The 26,470-nt window shown below is 44.9% G+C and overlaps 1 protein-coding gene across 3 annotated transcripts in view; it reads right to left on the reverse strand.

Moving 5' to 3' along the window:
- Positions 1-22,289, reverse strand: part of MECP2 (methyl-CpG binding protein 2) — a 78,286-nt gene extending 55,997 nt beyond the window's left edge. Inside the window, exons 1-2 of one of the 3 annotated variants that reach the window (XM_025371764.1) lie at positions 22,145-22,289; positions 16,719-16,842 (exon numbers count right to left, since the gene is read on the reverse strand). In XM_025371764.1, coding sequence (XP_025227549.1) covers positions 16,719-16,744 — 26 coding nt within the window. In that variant the 5' untranslated portion in view covers positions 16,745-16,842; positions 22,145-22,289. The remainder of the gene's footprint in view (positions 1-16,718; positions 16,843-22,144) is intronic. The other 2 variants (XM_025371765.1, XM_025371763.1) reach the window with 2 other exon arrangements.
- Between the last annotated feature and the right edge of the window lie 4,181 nt (positions 22,290-26,470).

Below are 26,470 nucleotides of genomic sequence, written 5' to 3' on the forward strand. Positions count from 1 at the left end.
AATCCCAGCACTTTGGGAGGCCGAGGCAGGCAGATCACCTGATGTTAGGAGTTCAAGACCAGCCTGGCCAACATGGTGAAACCCCGCCTCTACTAAAAATAGAAAAATTAGCCCAGTGCACTGGTGTGTGCCTGTAGTCCCGGGTGCTCGGGAAGCTGAGGCATGAGAATCACTTGAACCCAGGAGACAGAGGTTTCAGTGAGCAGAGATCGCATCACTGCACTCCAGCCTGGGCGATAGAGTGAGACTCCATCTCAAAACAAATAAAAACTAAAAAATAAAATAAAATAAAATAAAATAACAGAGAAATGTGAATATGAATTTCAACATGGGGAGGTAACGTAAGCTAAGTCATTCTCTTTCATTTCAGGGAGTTAATACAGTTCCCTAAAGTTGGCAAATCAAGAAAGATGTATAAGCATGATTCAATTTTGAAGGTAACCATCAAAGGACCTAAAATCAGAAACAGTTAAAAGTTGACATGTCTGGGTCAGGGAAGGGAAGGGGAAGGGGTAGACTGCTGTTTTTACAATAACCTCTTTTGTTACATCTAACTTGTTACCGAGTAGTTGCAATATTTTGATAAAAATTCAAAACCCAAACAACCTTACCCTTCATGTTTTCTATTGCTCCGATGTTAACATCCAAAATCCTGTATTATCCAGCCCCTGTTGACCTCTCTGACGGCCCGGCCCCTTTGCCACTCTCCCTTAACCCCTCATTCAGCTCCTGCCACACAGGACTAAGCTCTTGACAGACTGAGGGCCTTCACACATGCTCTTCGCCATCTGGAAGGCCTTCTTCCACTCTGCACCTTGCCCACTTATGTTCAACCCTTGGTTCCCTGTTGTCGGTGTTGCCTCCTTGGGGAAGACTTCCTTAACCCTCCCAAGGCTGAGTGGTTCCCCCATTGTACAGTCATGAGTCACTCAACGACAGGGATATGTTCTGAGAAATGTGTCATTGGGTGATTTACTTGTGCTAACATCAGAGAGTGTTCTTACACAAACCTAGATGGTGTAGCCTACTACACACCTAGGCTATACGGTATATAGCCCATTGCTCCTGGGCTATAAAAATGTACAGCATGGTACTATACTGAATACTGCAGATCACTGGAACACAATGGTAAGTATTTGTATATCTAAACATAGAAAAGGTACAGTAAAAACATGGCATTCTAATCTTATGGGACCACCACTGTATGTGTGCTCTGCTGCTGACTGAAACGTCGTTGTGCAGCACGTGACTGTAGAGGAGTGTAGCGGGGTCCCACCTCCATACTTGTCCTTCTGAATACTTAAGTACTTGTATAATTATCTAAGATCTGTCTCTGCCAATGAACTCAAGCTGTACCAAATCTGTCTAGGATACCCCATTCCTGCCCAACACAGGGCCTGAGGTACTATAGATACCTTACTTACTCAATTCTGGAATGAATCAATGGACTACAGTCTGATGTACTGCAAATCCTTCAGCATGGGGCAGGAATGGAACTCAGTGTTTAAACTGAACTATAATGGCCAGATGAAAAAGAGACCAAATGTGAAATAATTCCATCATTTAGAATTGAGTGTTGGTATAACAAACAGACCCATGAAATATGTAGCGTTTCACGAGGATATCAGTGAGGAAGTTGTTCCTCATTGCATAGTGATACTTGCACATGCATGTTTACTGCAGCACAATTCACAATTACAAAAATATAGAACCAGCCCAAATGCTCATCAATCAAAAAGTGAATAGAGAAACTGTGGTTTTATATATATATATACAAACACACACACACACACACACAAAGGAATATTACTCAGCCATAAAAAGGAGTGACTTAATGGCATTCACAGCAACCTGGATGGAACTGGAAACTATTATTCTAAGTGAAGTAACTCAGGAATGGAAAACCAAACATCGTATGTTCTCACTCACAAGTGGGAGCTAAGCTATGAGGATGCAAAGACATAAGAATGATACAATGGACTTTGGGGACTTGAGGGAAAGGGTGGGAGGGGGTGAGGGATAAAAGACTACAAATTGGGTTCAGTGTATACTGCTCCGGTGATGGGTGCACCAAAATCTCAGAAATCACCACAAGAACTTATTCATGTAACCAAATACCACCGCTTCCCCCAAAACCTATGGAAATAAAACATTAAGAAAATAAATAAAATTTTAAAAGAAAGGTCATCCCTACACTTGAAGTTATAAAATAATTCTACCATAAAACACACACACACACACACACACACACACACACACACACACACGAACAAAGTCCTGCTGCATACCTCTGAGAGGTGTTTTGTGGCTTGGACTAGCATACTGGCAGTGCAGATGCTGAGAAGTGGTTGGCCTAACAGGACTTGCTGACAGATTCAGGGATGATGAGAGAAAGAGCAGAATCAGGGCAGGCATTGTGGCTCACGCCTGTAATCCCAGCACTTTGGGAGGCTGAGGTGGGCGGATCACAAGGTCAGGAGTTCGGGACCAGCTTGGCCAACATGGTGAAATCCCGTCTCTACTAAAAATACAAAAAATTATCCAGGCGTGGTGGTGGGTGCCTGTAATCCCAGCTACTCGGGAGGCTGGGGCAGAATTGCTTGAACCCAGGAGGCAGAGGTTGCAGTGAGCCAAGATTGCACCACTGCACTCCAGCCTGGGTGACGGGAATGAGACTCCGTATTAAAAAAAAAAAAAAAAAAAGCAGAATCAAGGATGACTCTCCTAGAATTTTGGACTGAGTAATTGGGTGGATATTGATGTTGTTTACTGAAATAGAGACAACAGGAGGAATAGGTTTGAAGGGGGAAAAGAATCAAGACTGGGACTTGTTAAATTTGAGATACTTATGAGCAACTCAAGTAAATGCTGACGAGGCCATCAAATTTGGAGCTCAAGAGAGAGGTTTGAAATGCAAAAACAGAGTTGAAGCCATCAGCCGGCAGACACATCATCATTCAGTCATGAAAATGCAGAAATAATGGACATGCCTCTTCATTAAATTAAGGCATAGCCATACAATGAAATGTTATGTGGTTACTAAAAATGATGATAGAAAAACATTATCTAGACGTTATCTTTATCTGTAGATGACAGATTTACGGACGGTTTTAAATTTTCATCTTTGTATATTTTCTGAAAATTTTTTGTCCATTGAACACGTATAACTTTTATAATAAGAAAATGCAGGCTGGGCACAGTGGCTCATGACTGTAATCCCAGCACTTTGGGAGGCCAAGGCAGGAGGATCACTTGAGGCCAGCAGTTTGAGGCCAGTCTGGGTAACATAGCGAAATCCCATTTCTACAAAAAATTTTTAAAAAATAGCCAGGTGTGGTGGCATGTGCCTGTAGTCTTAGCTATCTGGGAGGCTAAGGTAGGAGGAATACTTGAAACTGGAGGTGGAGGCTATAGTGAGCTGTGACTACATCACTGCACTCCAGCCTGAGCAACAGAGCAAGAGCCTGTCTCAAAACAAAAACAAAAACAAAGAAAGAAAATGCAAGTAAGTTATTTTCATTTTAAGGAAAAGTGAAGATATATGTCTATTTTTATGGACATGAATATTTACAACATTTTGTTGAGAAAAGGCAGCAAGTTACAAAAGTACACATATGATCTCATTCATCTAAAACACTATGTGGGCCGCGCACAGAGGTGCACACTTGTAATCCCGGCACTTTGGGAGGCTGAGGCGGAAGGATCGTTTGAGCAAAGGAGTTTGAGACCATTCTGGGCAACGTGGTGAAACTCCGTCTCTACAAAAAAAACAGAAAAATTAGCTGGGCATGGTAGTGGGCACCTGTAGTCCCACCTACTTGGGAGGCTGAGTGGGAGGATCACTTGCACCCAAGAGGTCGAAGCTGTAGTGAGCTGTGATCTCACCACTGCACTCCAGCTTGGGCGGCAGACCTTGACTCAAAACAACAACATAGGCCGGGCGCGGTGGCTCAAGCCTGTAATCCCAGCACTTTGGGAGGCCGAGACGGGCGGATCACGAGGTCAGGAGATCGAGACCATCCTGGCTAACATGGTGAAACCCCGTCTCTACCAAAAAATACAAAAAAACTAGCCGGGCGAGGTGGTGGGCACCTGTAGTCCCAGCTACTCGGGAGGCTGAGGCAGGAGAATGGCGTAAACCCGGGAGGCGGAGCTTGTAGTGAGCCGAGATCCGGCCACTGCACTCCAGCCTGGGCGACAGAGCGAGACTCCGTCTCAAAAAAAAAAAAAAAAAAAAAAAAAAACAACAACATGTGGACATGCTTACAAGCAGATAAGAAAGACTCTGGAAGGATGTTTAAAATGCCAACAGCAGGCCGGGCGCAGTGGCTCATGCCTGTAATCCCAGCACTTTGGGAGGCTGAGGCAGGCGGATCACGAAGTCAAGAGATAGAGACCATCCTGGTCAACATGGTGAAACCCCATCTCTACTAAAAATACAAAAATTAGCTGGGCATGGTGGCACGGGCCTGTAGTCCCAGCTACTTGGGAGGCTGAGGCAGGAGAATTGCTTGAACCAGGGAGGCAGAGATTGCAGTGAGCTGAGATCACACCACAGCACTCCAGCTTGGCAACAGAGTGAGATTCTGTCTCAAAAATAAATAAATAAGTAATAAAATAAAATAAAATGCCAACAGCAAAAGTAACTTTTAGGCTATTATGTACCAACCAATTTATGCGATACTGAGAAGCGTTAAACAGTTTTAGTTGCATTACACTTTGCATAATATACACAAAACACTAGACATGTTAATAAATGTTTAATTTAATAAGATGATCTAAGTTTAAGTGTAATTTTGACTGCTTTTACTATACCTGTGTTTTCCCCCACTAACTGACTAGTCAAGTCCTGATTGGTTTTTAAGAGACAGGGTCTTGCTATGCTGCCCAGGCTGGCCTCAAACTCCTGGGCTCCAGTGATTTTCCCACCTCAGCCTCCCACGTAGGTGGAACTACAGGTGTGCACCACCACACCACCACACCTGGCTTAAGGTCTGTTTTTATATTTGTAGCCACATGGTATGAAGTACAGAACAGGCGTTCTTAACCTTTTTCTGCCATGGACCCTTCTGGCCTTCTGGACCCCTCCTCAGAAGAATGTTTTGAAATGTGTAAAATGCACAGAAATTGATTAACAACATATTTCAAGAGTTGGTGCTCAAATATGTGCTTCTTCAGTAAATCATTAAATAACCAGATCTAGAGAGGGGTTCAGTAATTCCCCTAAGTTTGAAGCAGTGATGAGCATATATGATATTTCAAAATATCTGTAACAACTATAATATGATATGAAAGTATCTTTGATCTCTACTGGTGAGTCACTGCTATTCTAACACTACCATGGTCTGTTGCTTACAACTGTCATTGAAGAAAAATGTGGATTTTTTTTTTGAGACGGAGTCTCGCTCTGTCACCCAGGCTGGAGTGCAATGGCGGGATCTCGGCTCACTGCAACCTCTGCCTTCCGGGTTCAAGTGATTCTCCTGCTTCAGCCTCCAGAGTAGCTGGGATTACAGGCAGCCACCACCACGCCCGGCTGATTTTTGTATTTTTAGTAGAGACGGGATTTCACCATGTTGGTCAAGCTGGTCTTAAACTCCTGACCTTAGGTGATCTGCCTGACTCAGCCTCTCAAAGTGCTGGGATTACAGGCACGAGCCACCACAACCAGCTGGATTTTTTTGGTTAAAGACAGGGTCTTGCTATGTTGCCCAGGCTGGCCTCAAACTCCTGGGCTCAAGTGATCTGCCCTCCACAGTCTACCAAAGCACTGGGATTACAGGCATGAGCCACCATGCCCGGCTAAAACTCTGGACTTTCAGAGAGATTAGTGAAAATAAAGACTGAATGTTTTTCCCATCCAAGATCACAGACTCCGCTGAATTCTCAACCCAAGTTGGAGACCTTGGTCTAGAAAGATACACACCAAACATTAACAGCAGTTTTTTTTTTTTTTTTTGGATAGTGGAATCGCCAGAGTGATTCTATTTTGTTTTATAATATTTTTGTAGAGATAGGGTCTCAATATGTTTGAACTCCTGGGCTCAAAAGATCCTCCCACCCTGGCCTCCCAAAGTGCTGGGATTACAGGCGTGAGCCACGGCATGCCTGGCTAATTTTTTATTTTTGTACCTATATGCATTTTCAAAGTTTTCTACAATGATGTTTTACAATTAAATTTTATAAGAGCTTAATAAACACATGTATTTCTTTGTCTTAAACAACCTGGAAGAATGACTGGGAAATTTTATACAACTGATTACAGACATTCAATCTTCCATAACTACTTAAGTGTTATGATGACTCTAATCATTCCCGTGTTCTTACAAGCTAAGAAAAAAACTCACTAGAATTATTTATTCTGGAGTTAAAAAGAACAAAAAGACAAACTGTCACAACTGCAGACATTTGTCTATTTTTTTGCCAAGTGTAATACCAAAAACAGCTGAAAATATTAGAACAAATTAGTACTTAATATGGACTAATACCTTCTGCTGTTTACAAAAACACAAAACCCAGAAGCACACGGAAACTTATATTTTAAAAATAAGTTATTATGTGTAGAAAGACTTAAAATACAACTTATCAAAGTAATGCCAAAACTTACATACCACCAGACAAAGTGCTTTAATTTTTTTTTATTTTTTTGAGACAGAGTCTCGCTCTGTCGCCTAGGCTAGAGTGCAGTGGCTCGATCTCTGCTCACTGCAACCTCCACCTCCTGGGTTCAAGTGATTCTCCTGCCTCAGCCTCCCGAGTATCTGGGATTACAGGCGCCCGGCCACTTTTTGTATTTTTAGTAGAAATGAGGTTTCACTATATTGGCTAGGCTGGTCTTGAACTCCTGACCTCAAGCGATCCACCCACCTCGGCCCTCTAAAGTGCTAGGAATATATGCGTAAGCCACCACACCCGGCCGAAAATGCTTTATGTTTTAAAAAATGATTCATACATAGAAAGTAAGCACATGCTTGAAAGTGCTCAAGTTTTAGCAGCAATGTGGAATGTTGCAAAAGAGACAGGGACACAGGGAAATGTGCATATCTCAGAAGCCTACTTTGTTTTCTTTCAAATCTAAAAATAAAACCTTTGGACTGCCCTATTAATAAGTCTAGAAAATGCATGCCATTTTTTTGTGGAAAGCTTTCACAAACATGGAAATAAAAATATCTTCTTCTCGGTTAACAGGACTAAAGGATGTAAACATAAACCAGATGCCAATCCTTGTTTCTCTACAATCCCCTTCTCCCCCGTGGCTCTGGACAGGCTTCTATTGTAAAACTATTTCTATGGCACAAGGAGACATATCAAATGAATGAACACTGGTCTGCATGGAGCAACACGGACCAGGTTCAAAAGTCAAATGCTGAGCAAAGAGTAAGTTGTAGGATGTTTCATATAGTAGGATATCATCCAGTAAATTTGCAAAACACTTTATTCCATGTTGTCATGTGTAATACAACAAAAACCTTGCGTGGGGAGTATCCTGGTGACCTTTAGGGGACAGGCTACCTTGGGGAAGCAGGGCAGACAGAGTGCAACTACAGGGCTGGGAATTCAGCTGAATCTGTCCTATTTGAGTTCCATAGTAAGAGGGCTGACAGGAATACGACCAACTGCTAACATTTCCTAAGTCTGGGTGAAAAGTACCCAAATAGCTACTACTTGAGCTGAGTGTAGAGGCCACGAAGGAAGAGGGTGGGGGAAGACTATGGGAAGACAGGACCTTAGAATGACACCAGGAATGGTGGAAGAGCTGACAGCATGGAGGAAGAGCTGGCAACAGGGCTTAGGGCCCACTTCCTGAGCCCAGGCTTGGGGAGTTACAGCAGTGCTGTCCACAGGGGCTCATCAGAGTGGACTTGGTACTTGACAAGACGGGAGTCAGCTTGCTCACACACTGCTTCCTTTACCATCAAAGTCTTAGGTAAATATAAAAAATAAAAAAATAGAACTAAGCAGCGCACTTTGTACCATAGCTGACTCCCATTCCATGCAAGCTCCTGACCTTCTCACAGCCTGGCACTTTCGTGCATTAGACAATAAACCATGCTGGAGAAGATGATGCCCTGTCCCCATGAGTCTCCCAGGTCTCCTGGGACAGAAGTGAAGGGAAAGAAGGTTCCATGAAGAGACCTGGAGTGGACTGGGAGCCCCAGGGGCCCAGTGGATAGGGTGGGGTGGAAAGGGACAGCATAGACGGGTGGAGCACCTCACGCTGCCTTCTGGGGCCCAGGGAACATCTCAGAGTGTGATGGGGCCTGGAAAGAAAGCTGAGCCTGGCCGGGTGCGGGGGCTCACACCTGTAATCCCAGCACTTTGGGAGGCCGAGATGGATGGATCACCTGAGGTCAGGAGTTCGAGACCAGCCTCACCAACATGGTGAAACTCCGTCTCTACTAAAAATACAAAAATTAACTGGGCGTGGCAGCGGGCACCTGTAATCCCAGCTACTTGGGAGGCTAAGGCAGGAGAATCGCTTGAACCCTGGAGGTGGGATTGCAGTGAGCTGAGATCCCGCCATTGCACTCCAGCCTGGGTGACAGAGCAAGACTCTATCTCAAAAAAAAAAAAAAAAAAAAAAAAGACTCATGCATCTCTCCCCACTGATGCTTTCTTCTTGACCTAGTTATGTTTCCTTATTGTTCAGGTCTTAGATGCCATTTTTCAAAGAAGTCTCCTCCCTGACCTACCTCTCAATTCTTGGTAGGATCTCCTCTGATTTTTTTATGCGCTCCCTTAGTGGCTGGAACTTCTCTCCATCACAGAAGTTAGCCTCTTGTAAAGTCATAGCCCATTTGCCCGTCTGTGTACCTCCCATTAGACCAGAAGACTGCTGAGGGTAGGATAGTTTCCAGCAGCTAGCACAGTAACTGACACATAATAAGTGTTCAATTAGTACAGCTTAAATAAAGTACTGCTATATAAAGAGTTCAACAGTCACAGAACGAAGCAACCACAGCCTGTTCCTGAATTGGATACCTCTTATGCATATTACAGCACGAAGGAGGCAGAAGGTCCAGCAGCAGAGGGAGATTCTCCAACCCCAAGTACCAAGGAGCTACCACAACCTAGAATGCTCCCAAAATAAAAATGCTCCACTTTCTTCAAGGTTCACAAACAAGAACTGGCTGAAGTTCCCCTTGTCAAGTAAAAAGGTCCTCCCTTACACGCCCTATTCAGATGAGGTCACTTTTGATGAAATGGAAGTTTCCAAAGTTTTGCTTTCTAGTGCTAACTGCTAAAAGCTTCTTCCTAGCCTAATAGCTATCTGATCTCTACAAATAGTATTGCAGTGGTATATCTGTATGCTTATTTACTCAGACGCAGCTTTTTCTTTAATAGTGTGCAATTAAAAGGCCACTCTTGTCAAGCTCCATGGCTCACGGTTGTAATCCCAGCACTTTGGGAGGCCAAGGCAGGAGGATTACTCAAGCCCAAGGAGTTCAAGACCAGCCTGGGCAACACAGTGAAACCCCGTGTCTACCAAAAATAAAAATAAAAAATTTAGCCAGGTATGGTGGCACATCCCTGTAGTCCCAGCTACGAGACAGCCTGAGGTGGGAGGATCACATGAGCCCCAGAGTTCAAGGCTGCAGTAAGCTATCATCATGCTGTTGCACTCTAGCCTGAGTAAAGGAGTGAGATTCCGTCTCTAAAAAAAAAAATTTCAAACAATAAGTAAAAAATTTAAAAACTGGTTAAATAAATTGTGGTACATCCATAATAGACTATTTAAACCCAACCCTTAAAAAGAATGATATGGTTCTATATGAACTAATTCTAAATAATCTCTAGGATACATTAACTAAAACAAACAAATGTACACAATATTTTACAGTACGTATAAAAACACAACGCCCACATACCCTTGTGTATGTATACACATGTAAAATATATACACAAACCTAAACACACAAAAATACGTCCAATAGAGACAAAGAGTAGAACAGTAGTTGCCAGAGGGTGGGCAGGGGGAAGGGGAAAGGGGAGAAGTGGGAGTTAGTGTTTAATGGGTATGAAATTTCAGTTTTGCAAGACGAAAGGTTGCAGAGATGGATGGTAGCCATGGCTGTACAACAATGTGAATGTACTCAGTGCCACTGAATTGTACAGTTAAAATTAAAACTGTAAATTGTTATATATATATTTTATTAAAAAATTTAATACATGTGTGCACACACACTTTTTTTTTTTTTTTTTTTGAGATGGAGTCTCATTCTGTCACCAGGCTGGAGTGCAGTGGCGTGATCTCAGCTCACTGCAACCTCCGCCTCCTGGGTTCAAGCTATTCTCCTGCCTCAGCCTCCCGAGTAGCTGGAACTACAGGCGTCTGCCACTGTGCCTGGCTAATTTTTTTGTATTTTTAGTAGAGATGGGGTTTCACCATGTTGGCCAAGATGGTCTCCATCTCTTGATCTCATGATCCACCCACCTCCACCTCCCAAAGTGCTGGGATTACAGGTGTGAGCCACTGCGCCCAGTCACATATATATATATATTTTTAAAGAAACTGGTAATAGTGGCTGCCTCCAGTGAAAGAAATGAATGTTTGGGAAGAGGGTAGCAGAGAGACTTTACAATATAACTCTTTTTTCTTTATTTTTGAGACGAGGTTCCACTCTTGTCGTCCAGCCTGGAGGGCAATGGCATGATCTTGGCTCACTGCAACCTCCGCCTCCCAGGTTCAGGCGATTCTCCTGCCTCAGCTTCTCAAGTAGCTGAGACTACAGGCGCACACCACCACACCCAGCTAATTTTTGTATTTTTAGTAGAGATGGGGTTTCGCCATGTTGGCAAGGCCAGTCTCAAACTCCTGACCTCAAGTGATCCACCCGCCTCAGCCTCCCAAAGTGCTGGGATTACGGGCGTGAGCCACCATTCCCAGCACCATATAACTTTTTTCTATTATTAGTTTTTTTGAGATGGACTCTCACTCTGTCACCCAGGCTGGAATGCAGTGGCACGATCTTGGCTCACTGCAACCTCTGCCTCCTGGGTTCAAACGATTCTTTTATTTTTTTTTATTTTTTTTGAGATGGAGTCTCGCTCTGTCGCCCAGGCTGGAGTGCAGTGGCTGGATCTCAGTTCACTGCAAACTCCGCCTCCCGGGTTTACGCCATTCTCCTGCCTCAGCCTCCCGAGTAGCTGGGACTACAGGTGCCCGCCACCACGCCTGGCTAGTTTTTTTGTATTTTTTTTTAGTAGAGACGGGGTTTCACCGTGTTAGCCAGGATGGTCTCGATCTCCCGACCTTGTGATTCTCCGGTCTCGGCCTCCCAAAGTGCTGGGATTACAGGCTTGAGTCACTGCGCCTGGCCTCAAACGATTCTTCTGCCCCAGCCTCCTGAGTAGCTGGGATTACAGGTGTGCACCACCACGCCCGGCTAATTTTTATATTTTTAGTAGAGATGGTGTTTCGCCATGTTGGCCATGCTGGTCTCAAACTCCTGACCTCAGGTGATCCACCCACCTCAGCCTCCCAAAGTACTGGGATTACAGGCATGAGCCACTGTGCCCAGCCCCATATAATTTTTTATATCACCTTTTTAATTCCTTATTGTCTATCTAACTATTCAAAAAATCATTTAAAAAACCCCGGCCTTATACAAGAAGCCTTTTCCTTAATCATATCATTTATTCTATCCCTCTTCCTTCAAATAAAAAGTATTTTCAATCCAAATCAGAATTCAACTTCAGCTTTGAGGGTATTTATTAGATTCAAATAATGTAACTGACAAAAATTACACTTGCTACCCTAAGAATATATTCACTAAAAGCTTTTTTTTTTTTTTTTTTTTTTTTTTAAGAGACAGTGTCTTACTCTAAAGAACGAGGCTGCCCAGGCTGGAGTACAGTGGTGTGATGATGGTTCACTGCAGCCTAAACTCCTGGGCTCATAGGATCCTCCCGCCTCATCCTCCCGAGCAGCTGGGGCTATAGGCATGAGCCACCAAGCCTGGCCCCTCTCTTTATTTTTATCAGCTGTTACAGAAAAGCTTCAAAATCTTCATAGAAGAAAATTATCATTTTTACCAGTATAAAACTTTTATTGCATCCCAACCAAGCTAAGATGAATACAGAATTGTTTCAGCAGAAAAAAGTTACCATTATCATAATTCAAGACAAAAATCAGCCTGCAATTACATGAGTTGCAAAACAAACTACTCTAATGTCACAGTCTATCCTAAAGCTCCAACTTACATCAGAATTTAAAACACACACACATATACACAACCCTGTGGATTCCTCCTCATTTATGTAAAACCTGCTTTTGTGATGATCTGCTATTTTCTTGAGTCTTCTGGAATGAGCACTGTAGCCCCACTCCGGATAAGGAGAAGATATCACTTCTAGGGCTTAGCACTGCCCCAGGCTTGAAGCAGATGCTCAAATATTTGTTGGGTGAATGAACAATTGTCTGCTGATAGGGCTGCCATCAAACCTCATAAAGAAAAAATTCAGAAAAAAGCAACTTTATAGAGAAAATAGGAAAAAGTTTAAGAGATATTTTGCTCACTTCAAGAAATCAGCATTTGTTAAAGGTGAAGACTGGATTGACTGGTTCACCAAGTGGCTTAGACACAACTGACTAAGTGGGCTATACCTTATCCCACCCCAAAGTTAAATACAAAACAGATATTTTTTTAAATCACAGGAAAAACACAGGACAACTTAACTATAACATTATTATTTTTATTTATTTATTTATTTTTGAGACAGAGTCTCACTCTGTCACCCAGGCTGGAGTGCAGTGGTGCGATCTCGGCTCACCAAAACTTCTGCCTCCTGGGTTCAAGCGATTCTTCTGCCTCAGCCACCCCAGTAGCTGAGATTGGAGGCGCCTGCCACCATGCCTGGCTAATTTTTGCATTTTTAGTAGAGACGGGGTTTCACCATCTTGGCCAGGCTGGTCTCTTGACGTCAGGTGATCCACTCACCTCAGCCTCCCAAAGTGCTGGGATTACAGGAATGAACCACCACATCTGGCCCTTTTGTATGTATTAAATACATATGTATGAATATAATACATCATCAGGTTTTTTAGGAAGAAAATACAGATGACTACTGATCTGTTGTTACGAGTAGGAAAGGATTTCCTGGCGGGGCGCGGTGGTTCACGCCTGTAATCCCAGCACTTTGCGGGGCCGAGGCGGGCAGATCATGAGGTCAGGAGATCGAGACCAGCCTGGCTAACAGGGTGAAACCCTGTCTCTACCAAAAATACAAAAAAAATTAGCCAGGTGTGGTGGCGGGATCCTGTATTCCCAGCTACGCAGGAGGCTGAGGCAGGAGAACGGCGTGAACCTGGGAGGCGGAGCTTGCAGTGAGCTAAGATCACGCCACTGCACTCCAGCCTAGGTGACAGAGCGAGACTCCTCTCAAAAAAAGGGTAAGAAAGGATTTCCTAAGTATAAAAGCAAAAGAAGAAATCATAACAGAAGTATTATATATCAGAAAAACAAGAATCAAGACATAAGACAAAATAGGAAAATATCTGCATGACAAAGAGTTAACATCTTTAATACACTAAAAACTATGACAATGATTATTGAGGTTTAGCCTCAGTAATAATCCAAGTAGCACCAATTTAAAAGATGTATGTCCAATTCTGGGAGGGTATGGGAAAATGGCACTTTCTCAGACTATTGTGGGAACTGGGATAGCCATCTTGGACAGTGATGTGGTGGTACCCACCAGAAATTCCAAGTCTAGGCAGCCATTCTTCAAAATCACTGGCACATGAGGAATTTCAATCCTGTAGTATTTTTAATAACAAACCACTGGGAAATCCAACAGAGAGACAATGAAATGCATGATGGTAAGTCAGCCCTGGACTACACTGCTACTTAAAAGAAATGAGGCAGAGATAAATATATGAGAGGGATAAATGCAGAATATGTATATATAACACCATCCTGAGGCCGGGTGTGGTGGCTCATGCCTGTAATCCCAGCACTTTGGGAGGCGGAGGTGGGTGGATCGCCTGAGGTCAAGAGTTCGACACCAGCCTGGCCAACATGGTGAAACCCAGTCTCTACTAAAAAATACAAAAATTAGCTGGGTGTGGTGGCAGGTGCCTGTAATCCTAGCTACTTAGGAGGCTGAGGCAGGAGAATCACTTGAACACGGGAGGCGGAGGTTGCAGTGAGCCGAGATTGCGCCACTGCACTCCAGCCTGGGTGACAGAGCAAGACTCCATCTCAAAAAAAGAAAAAAACAAAAACAAAAAAAAAACATCCTCCTGTATAACACAAAAAGTACATAGTTTAGTCTTAGAAGGATCTACATTAAGCTATTAACAGTGGTTATTCCGGGTAGTGGGAGCAGAGACTAAGCAGCGAGCCTTCATTTTTTTACCTGATACTTTTTTTTTTTGGAGACAGAGTCTCACACTGTCACCCAGGCAGGAGTACAGTAGCATGATCTTGGCTCACTGCAACCTCCGCCTCCCAGGTTCAAGTGATTCTCCTGCCTCAGCCTTCTGAGTAGCTGGGACTACACGTGCGAGCCACCACAGCCAGCTAATTTTTGTATTTTTAATAGAGATGGGGTTTTGCCATGTTGGCCAGGCTGGTATCGAACTCCTGACCTCAGGTGATCCACCTGCCTAGGCCGCCCAAAGTGCTGGGATTACAGGCATGAGCCACCTCGCCCAGCCACCTCATAAATTCTTAAGTGGTTTGATTTTTCTATAAATCCATGTGTTATTTTAGTAATTCTTTAAAAAGTAAAAGAAGAAAAATAGATACCAAGCATTTATCTACTAAAGACAGGTACTGTCCTTTGAGAATTCCCTCAAAAGTTCTTTGAAGCTCAAATGGCTACATCTTTCCCATTCATAAGTAATAAGATATTTTAAAAATCTCCTCTTTCTATATTTCTTTTTAAAAGTTTACTTTCGGCCGGGCGCGGTGGCTCAAGCCTGTAATCCCAGCACTTTGGGAGGCCGAGACGGGCGGATCACGAGGTCAGGAGATCGAGACCATCCTGGCTAACACGGTGAAACCCTGTCTCTACTAAAAAATACAAAAAACTAGCTGGGCGAGGTGGCGGGCGCCTGTAGTCCCAGCTACTCGGGAGGCTGAGGCAGGAGAATGGCGGGAACCCGGGAGGCGGAGCTTGCAGTGAGCTGAGACCCGGCCACAGCACTCCAGCCTGGGTGACAGAGCAAGACTCCGTCTCAAAAAAAAAAAAAAAAAAAAAAAAAAAAAAGTTTACTTTCAATTAGCTTCCTCGGGTTGAACTCTCTGTACATTTCTTAGGAGAAACTGTATGGTGTCAACATTGCCTGTTTTATAACATCCATTCGTGTGATCTGAGAAAAAGACTCTTAAAAACCCAAACCACCCTACAGGCCTAACATCTTCCAGAAGAAACCCATTCACTGCCCATATTACATTTAGTCCACACAATTTCTGAGACAAAGCACAAAGCACTAGCCATACAACTCCCACCAGCATAAATACGTGGAGTACAAAGAATGTCCTGTCAGTCGGGCCCAGAGCACACCCCACAGCAGTAAAGGAGAATGACAATTTGAGTCACAGGATCAGGAGCAGAATCAAATTTGGGACTTGAGGAGTGTGATGCTCTTCCTTCCTTCCACACCTTCTATTCTCCTTCAGCCAAACCTTGCCCTCACATAATTCCTAAGCAGGCTATTTCTTATGGATGTCTATAACAGCTTCACACTGAGGTGTCAGAAACCACAAGAGAGACACAACAAAGTATGACTTAGGGTCTCAGTTGGAATCACAATGGCTGTATATGTGAAAACCCACATTTTTGCTTAGGGGGGAAAAAAAGGGAAAATTCAATTGGAACATTCGGCTTTACCACACAGAAATTCTGAAATCCACACGTCAAAACATCAAATGTGGAGTGACCACTAATCAAAAAAACAAAAACAAAAACAAAAACAAAAAAACAAACAAACAACAACAACAAACAGCTTGAGATGTTGAGCCTGAAGGAACCATTCATTTTTACAAAACTAAAGTCCACACAATGGTGCCAACTAGTTCAAACTGCAGCTGATACAGCACCTGAGTGTCAGACCTAGAATGACTTGGGCCACCAGCTTTTTACAAAGTACTCATCCTCCTCTAGAGTCTCAAGAACAGATGTATATCTGGGTACTCTCTTTAGTTACCATGGGAGGAGTGTGGCAAGCACATGATATTTATTAGTCATGGCCCCCGGTGTTCTGAGACAGCTTTCAGGAGGGTGTCCTTCTAGGGAACCAACCATATACCAGTTCCCATATCTGAAAATGCATTACCACTGCTCACTAACGCTGACCACTAAAGCATTTACCCCAAACCGAAGTAAACACATGCTGAAGACCGCTAAGGCAACAGCAGCAGCGCAGAAGGGCTCAGTGCAAGCGCTCTCAGCTCAGCTGACCTGCTTCAAGGTGAACTGAAGTTGCAGATCACCAGTTCCGGCTCTAATCTGACGCCCGCCCCCAGATCTCGCTGTAGCGACCAGGTAACCCTACCCACACTGACCTTTCAGGGCTCAGGGAAGTGACTTTTTTTTATTATATGGCACAGTTTGGCACAGTTATGTCTTTAGTCTTTGGGGTACTTTTATACTGTCCAAGAGTAGTATATTTTTTCCTTTTTTCCTTTTTTTTTTTTTTTTTTTAAAAAAAAAAAAAAGATGGCCAAACCAGGACATATACTAAAAAAAAAAAAAGGAAGGTTACTTACCTGAGCCCTAACATCCCAGCTACCATGGAATCCTGTTGGAGCTGGTCTACAGAAGCAAGGTGTATTCTGGGGAGTCACATGTCACATCAAAGCAGGAACTGGTGAGTCTGTATTTTTATGGAGCCTAAAACAAAGAAAATTGTAAGTTGAAAGCCCCCATTGAGCTGCACGACCTTTTTCCCAGGGCTATTTGGGACATTTTGAAGATAAACACACAGACAAAGTACTATGCTATTTCCCAGCTTACGTAGCTAGAAACAAAGGATAAACTGCAAATTACTGGCACGTAAGTAACACACAGTGCTAAAATAGAGGAAAGACTCATGCTTGTTAGAATCAACACTATCACAAGTCTTGTCACCTCTAGGGGACACTTCGACAGTACAAAAGCATACCATGAATGGTGATTTCTGGCCAGTATTTCTTCCACCACGTCACACAGAAATTCTCAGGGAAGAATACATATTCAAGAGAATATGCAACATCAAAATACCATCCCTGAAAGAACACATGGAACCTAGAGGCAGTCTCCCTTCTTTTGCAAGCAGCTGAATGAAGTTGCAATGAGCTGCTGTAACAACATCACATAAAGGGGCTTTAATCCTGAGAGAAAAAATCAGCACCACGGGAAACCACGTGCTCTGGGAGACCCAAAGCCATCATCCAAAACATGCAATTCTATTTCAGGGCAATCAGTTTTAAGCCTCTCAGATCAGTCAATCTCACTGTTTAACAAACTGAGTTATCAGTTTGATAGTTTCTCTTTTGCTTTTGAACACATGTTCAAAAAAGGACTTTTGTCAGTACCATTTCTGTCATTAAGATAACCATCATTTCCTTGTTAAAGCCTAAACTGCCCCATATTAATTACCTAATTTCTGATACTATGCTGGCCCAAAAGTAGCACTTTTATAAGCTAAAAACAAAAGCTCAGAGCATACAACTTAGAGACCATCCACACAATTACTCATGTAATCAAACCCGGAAAAAGGGCAACACCAACCAAGTCTTTTACTGCTCTTTTGCTGCTCTATAGCTAACAGGATGGTATCTAAAATTATCTTTTGAGGTTCAGTGAGGCCTCATAATTCCCTTAAACAGTCAAGTCATAGAATACTTTGAAACCCCAGAAGTCAAGTTAATAGTATTACTCGGTTAGCTATCTAATAAAAACCAAACTGGTATCCTGGCTAGGAGGCCCTGGAAAAGTCACAACTTCTCAGGGACACAGGTTTTTTTTTTTGTTTGCAAACTGATGGTGCTGGACTAAGGATCCTTCTAGTTCTTAAAGTTTAAGATAATTAACTTAAGATTTCATGTCAAAAAGAAAAGAGACAGAGGCTGGGTGCGGTGGCTCACGTCTGTAATCCCTGCACTTTGGAAGGCCGAGGCAGGTGGATCACAAGGTCAGGAGTTCAAGACCAGCCTGGCCAAGATGGCGAAACCCTGTCTCGACCAAAAAAAAAAACCAAACCAAACAAAAAAAAAAAAATTAGCCAGACGTGGTGACGGGTGCCCGTAATCCCAGCTACTTGGGAGGCTGAGGCAGAGAACTGCTTGAATCCAGGAGGCAGAGGTTGCAGTGAGCTGAGATTGTGCCACTGCACTCCAGCCTGGGCGACAAAGCAAGACTGTCTCAAAAAAAAAAAAAAAAAAAAAAAAAGAAAAGAAAAAAGAAAGAAAGAAAGAAGCCAGAAAATGACAGCAGTTTGTGAAATCTAATAAAGAAAAAAGTTCATATATATATAAAACACCCCTAGCTCTTAGGCAAGGAAGACAAGTGCATCCTTACTAAGGTTTAGTCCTGTCAGCTTCAGAGGCAATAATGAGAGCCCAGACTACAGTGTCTACAGGAACTGCAAAACAGCCACACACCACAGCGGGGACACATTCACACGCCACCAGACCCAGCATATGTGTGCTTGAAGAAGTTATAAAGACTCAGGCTTTTTATTCTCTAACGAAATGGTCATTCTCCCTTTGATGTGGGGGTGGGGATGCCCTGCCCACCCCCCAATTCCGGCTCCCACTCAGTTATCCCACACACCATACATACCATCAAAGTATTTAAGCAATGGCATGTGAACCAAGCTTTTGACAGGAGAAGGTTTCTTGAAATAGAAAGGCAGAAGAAAACAGATAAAAGCAGAAGAGCTCAACTTCTACTTAAGCCCAAAGAAGAGGGACCTGTTCACGTCTTGTCCTACCCGGAATGATGCACATGCACAGGGCTTGCCCGGACAGCAGTAGTTTCACTGGAAAGGGCTGGTATGGAGGCACCGAGGACAAGGTCCTTCCATCGCAGCGGTGATAATGCTCTACCCAAGAAAAAGAGATTGTGTCTGCCAGCCACGCAAGACTGGTCTGCAAGGATGTCACCATAGTAGAGGGCAGGGAAAACAAGCAGGTGTCCTGCCACACTCTTCGGGACTGGCCAGTCTAGGAGTGTGCTTTACCCCATGCACTGAAAACACTGGTTACTAGAAATATCAAACATTTTCTGTGATTCTCTCCTCCTCCAAGATAACTCGGGCAGCTTGAGAACAAACTGCTTTTAGCTAATTAAAAGATTTCTGCTGATATTACCCTTTATAAAATATTTCAGGTTCCAGGACACGTCATTTATCATGCAGAGTCCAAAGCAGTGGAAACCAGGCTCCAATAAGGAACTAACAATTTTATCTCTGTTGTTCTTTATTTTAGGTTAAAGAAACGAACTTCTCATTTCATCTCCACATGGGAGGAATGTTCCAGAGGGGGTAACAGCCTATTAAACTCATCTAGCCAGTTTTTTTGTTTCTTTATTTTTTTTTCAAACTCCACAGCTTGCCTCCCTACTCCACTAGATGAGATTGCACAGAGGCAGGGCAGGCACGGGAAATGACTCTGGTTGGAAATTACAAACATATACACACAGAATGTAAGCACCATAACCCTTTGAATACACAGTGGTTTGTGCCTTGCCCCAGACCTACCTAAGTATTAAACAGCACAAAAGTCGGAGTTCTGCTGACTGTATGACACTCTCCTATCAATCGGATAAAACAAAGACCCAGTACTCTAAGCTTAAAGCATTCCAGGTTAAATTTTAGTAACAGGCAATAGGAAGGTGTGATAGGCCAGTGCTAACAAGAAAGTCATAGATGGTTTCTTTGAGCTGTTAGGACACTGGAAAGGGCTGGTATGGAAGCCCTATGGAGCCATTAGGACAATGGAAAGGGGGGTACCCCTCCACCCGGCACTTTGAAGAGAAAACTATACTATGGAAGCTGCCTGCACTGTTGAAAGGGCTAGGTGTATGATAAACAGCTAACTGGAGGGGAACCCGAGGAGACAAACTGCCAACTCTGAAGAACAAAGCAGAGACCTCAACTTGTCATGTCTCAAGCTCAGATGTACAAACTTTGGGATCGTCAAGTGAGGCTCCTGTGTCTGCCTGGGGATATGACTGTATTCCAGTGATCAGCCACCTAGCTGACCTGCCACGAATGGGTGACCTGTGGTGACTTATTTTAATCAACTGTACTACTTCTAGATTGATTGGGTGATTTAAGGTTCTGACATATTCACGTAAGAAAATAAAAGCAAGTGCTTCCTACACTTCCTGACTGGGATTTGAAATAGAAATCCTGAAAAGCCCATAAATAAGCCTATTTCCCTAAATCCTTGGTGGAAATTCCCAAAAGATTAAAAAATCCAGACCCTATCTTATTATAGGGACCCAGCAGATTTCAAAAGACTCAAGAGGTCAGCTTAATCTGGTTATTAACTGAAATTGCTGAGATACAGATGAACATTCCAGCCACGGAACCCAAAATTCTCTAGAGTAATAATTACCTATTAGTGCAGCGTTACTACCGAAGCCGTATATGCTTTTTACAGTATAACAAAATGCCTAAAACTTATGAGAGTCCTACAACGTCTAAGTCACTCAGTATCACATCCAAGTAGGTATGGTTCCTGGATCACCAACCAACCCATGAATTCGATCCTGTTATCTCACAGTTTGGGGTACTGATCCCGCACAGCAGAGACACAACGTGTGCAAGGCTCGGCAGAGCCCATTCCTGTTCCTGGAAAAATAACCAGAAGCACACATCTGCCTGACCATGAGTCAGGAATATCAATTTTGTGGTGGAGCCCATTTCTGCTGTGACCAACCCACACCCGAACACACTCACAACAGAAGTCACCGCCACAGAGCAATTCCAGAATGAGCTTTTTCCCCCTTGGGGTCCATACTTAGCAATGTCATAAACGGTCTCCCCTGCGAGAGCAATCCTTTTAAACTCTTCATAATGACCTTAAGTCTTTAGTGCAAAACCACAGAAACATTGCCACTGCCATATAAAAGTCATCTGAGTTTCAGTTTGGGTGATTCGGTCATAACCAAACTGAACAGAGAATAACCTTTCAGGCACAATGAACAGGAGCCACAGCGTCGCGATGAACTTGCTCCATCTGGTACCGGTGATCCCGAGCGCTCCAGGGCGATGAGAGCCCGTTACCTACTATGTCCCACTCCACTTATGTAACTGGAAGATCGCCGGCGAAGGGGAGGGTAAGATGGGAGGGTGCTCACATTCCGAGGCCACAGCACTCCAAAGAACCTCTGAGCACCCTGGGGACACGCTCGCACCTTAGAGCCTCAGGCGCCGAAGAGCCTCGGGTGCTGCTGGACGCACAGTCCCCTACTCACGGCTCCTGATGGGAACTATAACCACCTCTTTATGATGAGTTGTGGGACCCAGAACACAATGTCTAGTCCCTTTTGTGGACAATAATCCCCACCTCCTTGTTCCTGCTAGATGGGGAAAGGAGCCGGTGGACCTACTCGCTCGCGTGGGGGTGGGGGGGCAGAAATTCATGGAATGGGCGAGAAGGAGGGGGAGGCAAAGCCCAGAGATGGGGGTGAGAGCTCAGGAGCCCTTGTGGCGCACTCTCCCGACGGGAGGCGAAGTGCGCACGCGCGCCGGTGGGGGGGGGCCAAGTAACGGGAGAGGGGGCGCGCGAGGGAGGAGAGGGGAGAGCGCGATCCAGGGAGAGGCCGGGGCCGCGGGCGCGCGACGGCGCCGCGGCCCAAAGCCCCGAGAAGGGCAGGAGCGCGCGCAGCCCCGACAGGCGAAGCCCCGGCGACAGGGGCGCCCGCGGGGCCGGGGGCCGGGATGCGCGCCGAGGGCGGAAGAGGGGCGTCAGGCGAAGGCGGCTCCAGGGAGGCCGCGCCGAGGACGGTCACCCGCGAGCACGGGTGACGGGCCGAAGGGAGAGTCGCCACCGGCGGCGGCGGGAGGGGGAGGGTAGAGAGGAGGGACGCCATCCGCCAGCCGTGTCGTCCGACCCCGCGGGCCCCTCCCGCGCCACGTCCCGCCCCTGACCCCCGCCCCCCGGCAAGGGTCCCCGCCCGCGGCCACGGCGGTCCCACTCACAGTCTCTCCTCCTCGCCTCCTCCTCCTCCTCCGCTCGGCGCGGCGGCGGCGGCGGCGGCCATTTTCCGGACGGCTTTTACCACAGCCCTCTCTCCGAGAGGAGGGAGCGCGCGCGCCGCCGACGCCGGGACCCCGCACGGTCGACGTCGCGCCCCGCCCTCCCGGCCGGCCCGCGCGCTGCTGCACCTGCGCGCCCGCGCCCCGCCCCCGGCGCCGCTGCGAGCCTGCCCGCCATTGGCTGTGATGGCCGGGCTGGGGCGGGGGGGGCGGTCACAGCGGCGATGCCGTCAATTGGCGAGATTTCTTGTCCATTTCGGCCAGGGAAAAGGAGGCGGTCCTCTCCAGCTGTTGATTGGCTGCTTTCGGCCGTCCTTTGGGGAAAAGAGGCGGCTTGGGCGCGGAGGGGCTGGTTTAGTGGGCGGAATTTGAATGTTAAGGATTAATGGACCCTTGCGGATGCTGGGGCAAGTGAAGGCCCAGGCTCGGGACGCCTGTTTGCGCGGCCCTGAGGGGCGATTGACCCTCTGTCCACAGATGCACCGAGTGCGCTGCAATAAGCGTTTCACTGCACCCGCAGTTTCTCAATATCACCATTTTCAGCAGAAGCAGCAAAGTTACCCGCCCTGGAGCCTGACGTTGCCCCAGCTGAGGGGCCTTGGTTTCAGAGGCCTACTCAATGCATTATTTCATCTGAGCCTGCCCGGTGGTCACGTTCTCGTAGGGGTGGGGAATAAACTGACAACAAATCCCAACCCTGGCCTTCGCAGAACTCTGGCGGGGGAAGAGAGTGCATGCCAAGGCCTCGTGACACCTGTCATTGTTGGATCAGATGGTTTGGTGGAGGTGTGAATAAGGGGCAATGTTAGCTCTGCCTGAAAGATGTGATTTGGGAGCTGAGATCCAGCAATTGTTCACTTTCCTAGAAAAATGGATTTGGAGCTGAGATCCAGCAATTGTGTTTTGGGAAAATATGAGAAAAGTGTTAGCTAACCAGGTGTTCAGGACAGGAGTGTTTGTTAAGGGGACCTTACCCTGATGCCAGTCATTATCCAATCCATTCAGTGATCCTTCTGTTAGTTCTATGCTTAGCAAGAAAACCTGATTCTGATTTGGCTGCCTGCCCCCATTCATTTATTGACTACCTGCTATGTGCCAGGCACTCTTCCAGGCTCTGGATGCATGGTACTGAACAGACAGCATACTAAGATTCTTGCCGGGAAGATTCATACTAGCATACACATAAGTATAATGTATCATTTCACATAGTGACAGGGGCTTTGAGAAAGATAGAGTAAGAGTAAAGGGGGTGCTATTTAGGTATCTATGGGTTTTCATCCTCATTTTACTCCCTCATTTGAATATCTGGGGAAAGAACATTCCAGGCAAGTTCAAAGGCCATGAGGAGAGACTATGCCTGGCATGTTGGGGACTAACAAGGAGGTCAGTGTTGCTGGAGAGTGGTAGGGAATGTGATTGGAAAGGCAGCCGGGGCCACTACGAAAACTGGGAGTTCATTCTTTTTTGAGGGGGTGGGGGATGGGGTCTCATTCTGTAGCCCAGGCTGCAGTGCAGTGGCGCAATCTTGGCTCACTGCAACCTCCACCCTGAGCTCAAGCGATCCTCCCTGCTCAGCGTCCTAAGTAGCTGGGACCACAGATGCTCACCACGCCTGGCTAAGTTTTTGTATTTTTGATAGAGATGGGGTTTCACCATGTTGCCCAGACTGGTCTCAAACTCCTGAGTTCAGGTGATCCGCCCACCTCAAAGTGCTGGGACTACAGGTGTGAGCCACCGCACCTGGCCAGAACCGAGAGTTTATTCTAAGATGAGAAGCCCTTAGAGGATTTTGAGCCAGGAGCTGTCTGATGTATGTTGCAGGTGTAGAGTGGAGAACTGGACATGATGGGACAAAACTACAGCACAAGGCTAGTTGCGAGGCCCTAGAACAGTCTAGGAGAAAGAGATGATGGTGGCTTTAACTAGGGTGGTAGCAGTCAGTGCAGCTCTGAGAAGTTGTGAGATTCAAGATATGTTTTCAAAACTGAACAAAAGGACTGGATGTAGGGCATAGAGAAAGGAAAGAAACAAGGATAATTCCTGAGATTGGGGCCTGAGCAACTGGGGAAATAAGGGTGCCTTTCACCATGGTGGGGAGAACTACAGGAAAAATACATTTTCAGAGGTGCAGATCAAGAGTTCTGCTTTGGCTATATTAAGCTTGGGGTGCCCAGTGGTGTGAAAATGGAGATGTTGAGTAAGCCGTTGGGTGTGTGATGCTGAAGTATAGAGATGCAGCTAAAGCAGTCAAAAAGTCATCACGCTGAACATCCAATTCAAGAAGCCATAAAAAAATGACAGAGTAAGCCTGCAAAAGTAGAAGAAAGAAAAATAAGGATGAATAAAACTTAATGAAATAGAAACAAATGATGGAGAGGATTGAGAAAATTTTAAACCTGCTTCTTTGAAAAGCTGAAAAACAAGAGCCAACCCTCTAACAAGCTGGATATAAAAAGAAAAGAGAAAAGTAAATTATATTACTCATGGAAAGATTTTATTGTGAACCGTGCGTCAGTAAATTTGAAAACATAAGCAAAAGGAATACATTCCTAGGAAAGTACAGCTTACCAAAACCAGCTCTAGAAACAGAAAATCCCTGTAACCACAATGAAATTGACTATGTATTTAAAAACCTACCCATCCCCCTACGCACAGACACGGACACACAGACACACACACACACACACACATACACACACACACAGAGAGAGAGAGAGAGAGAGAGAGAGAGAGAGAACAGACCAAGAGGGCTTTACGGATGACTTCTACCAAATCTTTAATGAGTAGGCAATGCCAATCATACACAGAAAAGAAATAAATGTCTCCAAACTTATTTTACTAGACTAATATATCTACTATGATGAGCCAAGAAAAGTATGACACAAGATGTGGAAATAAGTTTTAAAATTCTAGACAAATAAACTGAATCCTGCAGTATATGATCTATCACAACCGAGTTCAATTTTATCCTAAGAATGCAAATATGGTTTACAATTAGAAACTCAACCTTAACAAACTTAAGGGGAAAAACACCACATAATTATTTCAATAGATGCAGAAAAAGCATTTGATAAAATTCAACATCTACTTATGATTTTTTAAAAAAATCAGAGAACTGGAGTTCAAGACAAGCCTGGGCAACATAGCAAGAAGCAAGACCTGGTCTTTACAAAAAAAAAACATTTTAAATATTAGCCAGACGTAGTGGCACACACCTGTAGTCCCAGCTCCCTGGAAAGCTTAGGTGGAAGGATCACTTGAGCCCAGGAGTGAGCTATGATTGCACACAGCACTCTAGCCTGGGCAACAAAGCAAGACCCTGTCTCTTAAAAAAAAAAAAAAATTGACCAGGCATGGTGGCTCATGCCTGTAATCTCAGCACATGGGTCACAAGATCAGGAGATTGAGATCATCCTGGCTAAAATGGTGAAACCCCATCTCTACTAAAAATACAAAAAAATTAGCCGGGCATGGTGGCACGCACCTGTAGTCCCAGCTACTCAGGAGGCTGAGGCAGGAGAATTGCTTGAACCTGGGAGGTGGAGGTTGCAGTGAGCCGAGATCGTGCCACTGCACTCTAGCCTGGGCAACAGATCAAGACTGCATCTTAAAATAAATAGATAGCTAGATAGAGAGACAGATAAAATAAAAGGTTAGGAGAAGGCAAAAGACCTGAATAGACATTTCTCAAAAGAAGACATTCAAATGACCAACAGGTACATGGGAAAAAGCTCGCTAGGCACCTTGGCTCACACCTGTAATCCCAGCACTTTGGTAGGCCGAGGTGGGAAGATCACTTGAGTCCTGGAGTTCAAGACCAGCCTGGTTAACGTGGCAAGACCGCTGTCTCTAAAAAAAGGAAAAATTAGCCAGTCATAGTGGTGCACACTTGTCATCTCAGCTACTTGGGAGGTTGGGGTGGGAGGATCACTTGAGCCCAGGAGGTTGAGGCTACAATAAGCTAGGATCGTGCCATTGCACTTTGGCCTGGGTGACAGAGTGAGACCCTGTCTCGAAAAAAGAAAGAGAAGGAAGAAAGAAAGGAAGGAAGGAAGGAGAAAAAAAGCTCAACATCACTCAATCTCAGGGAAATTCAAATCAAAAGCACAATGAGATACCCCTTCAATTCAGTCAGAATGGCTTTAATCAACAAGACAAAAGAAGACAAGTTGGCAAAGATGTGGAGAAAAGGGAATACTTTCATACTGTTGGTGGGGTAGTAAATTAGTATAGTCACTATGGAGAACAGTATGGAGGTTTCTCAATAAA

The sequence above is a fragment of the Theropithecus gelada genome, chromosome X (genome assembly GCF_003255815.1).
Source record: "Theropithecus gelada isolate Dixy chromosome X, Tgel_1.0, whole genome shotgun sequence".
NCBI lineage: Eukaryota > Metazoa > Chordata > Mammalia > Primates > Cercopithecidae > Theropithecus > Theropithecus gelada.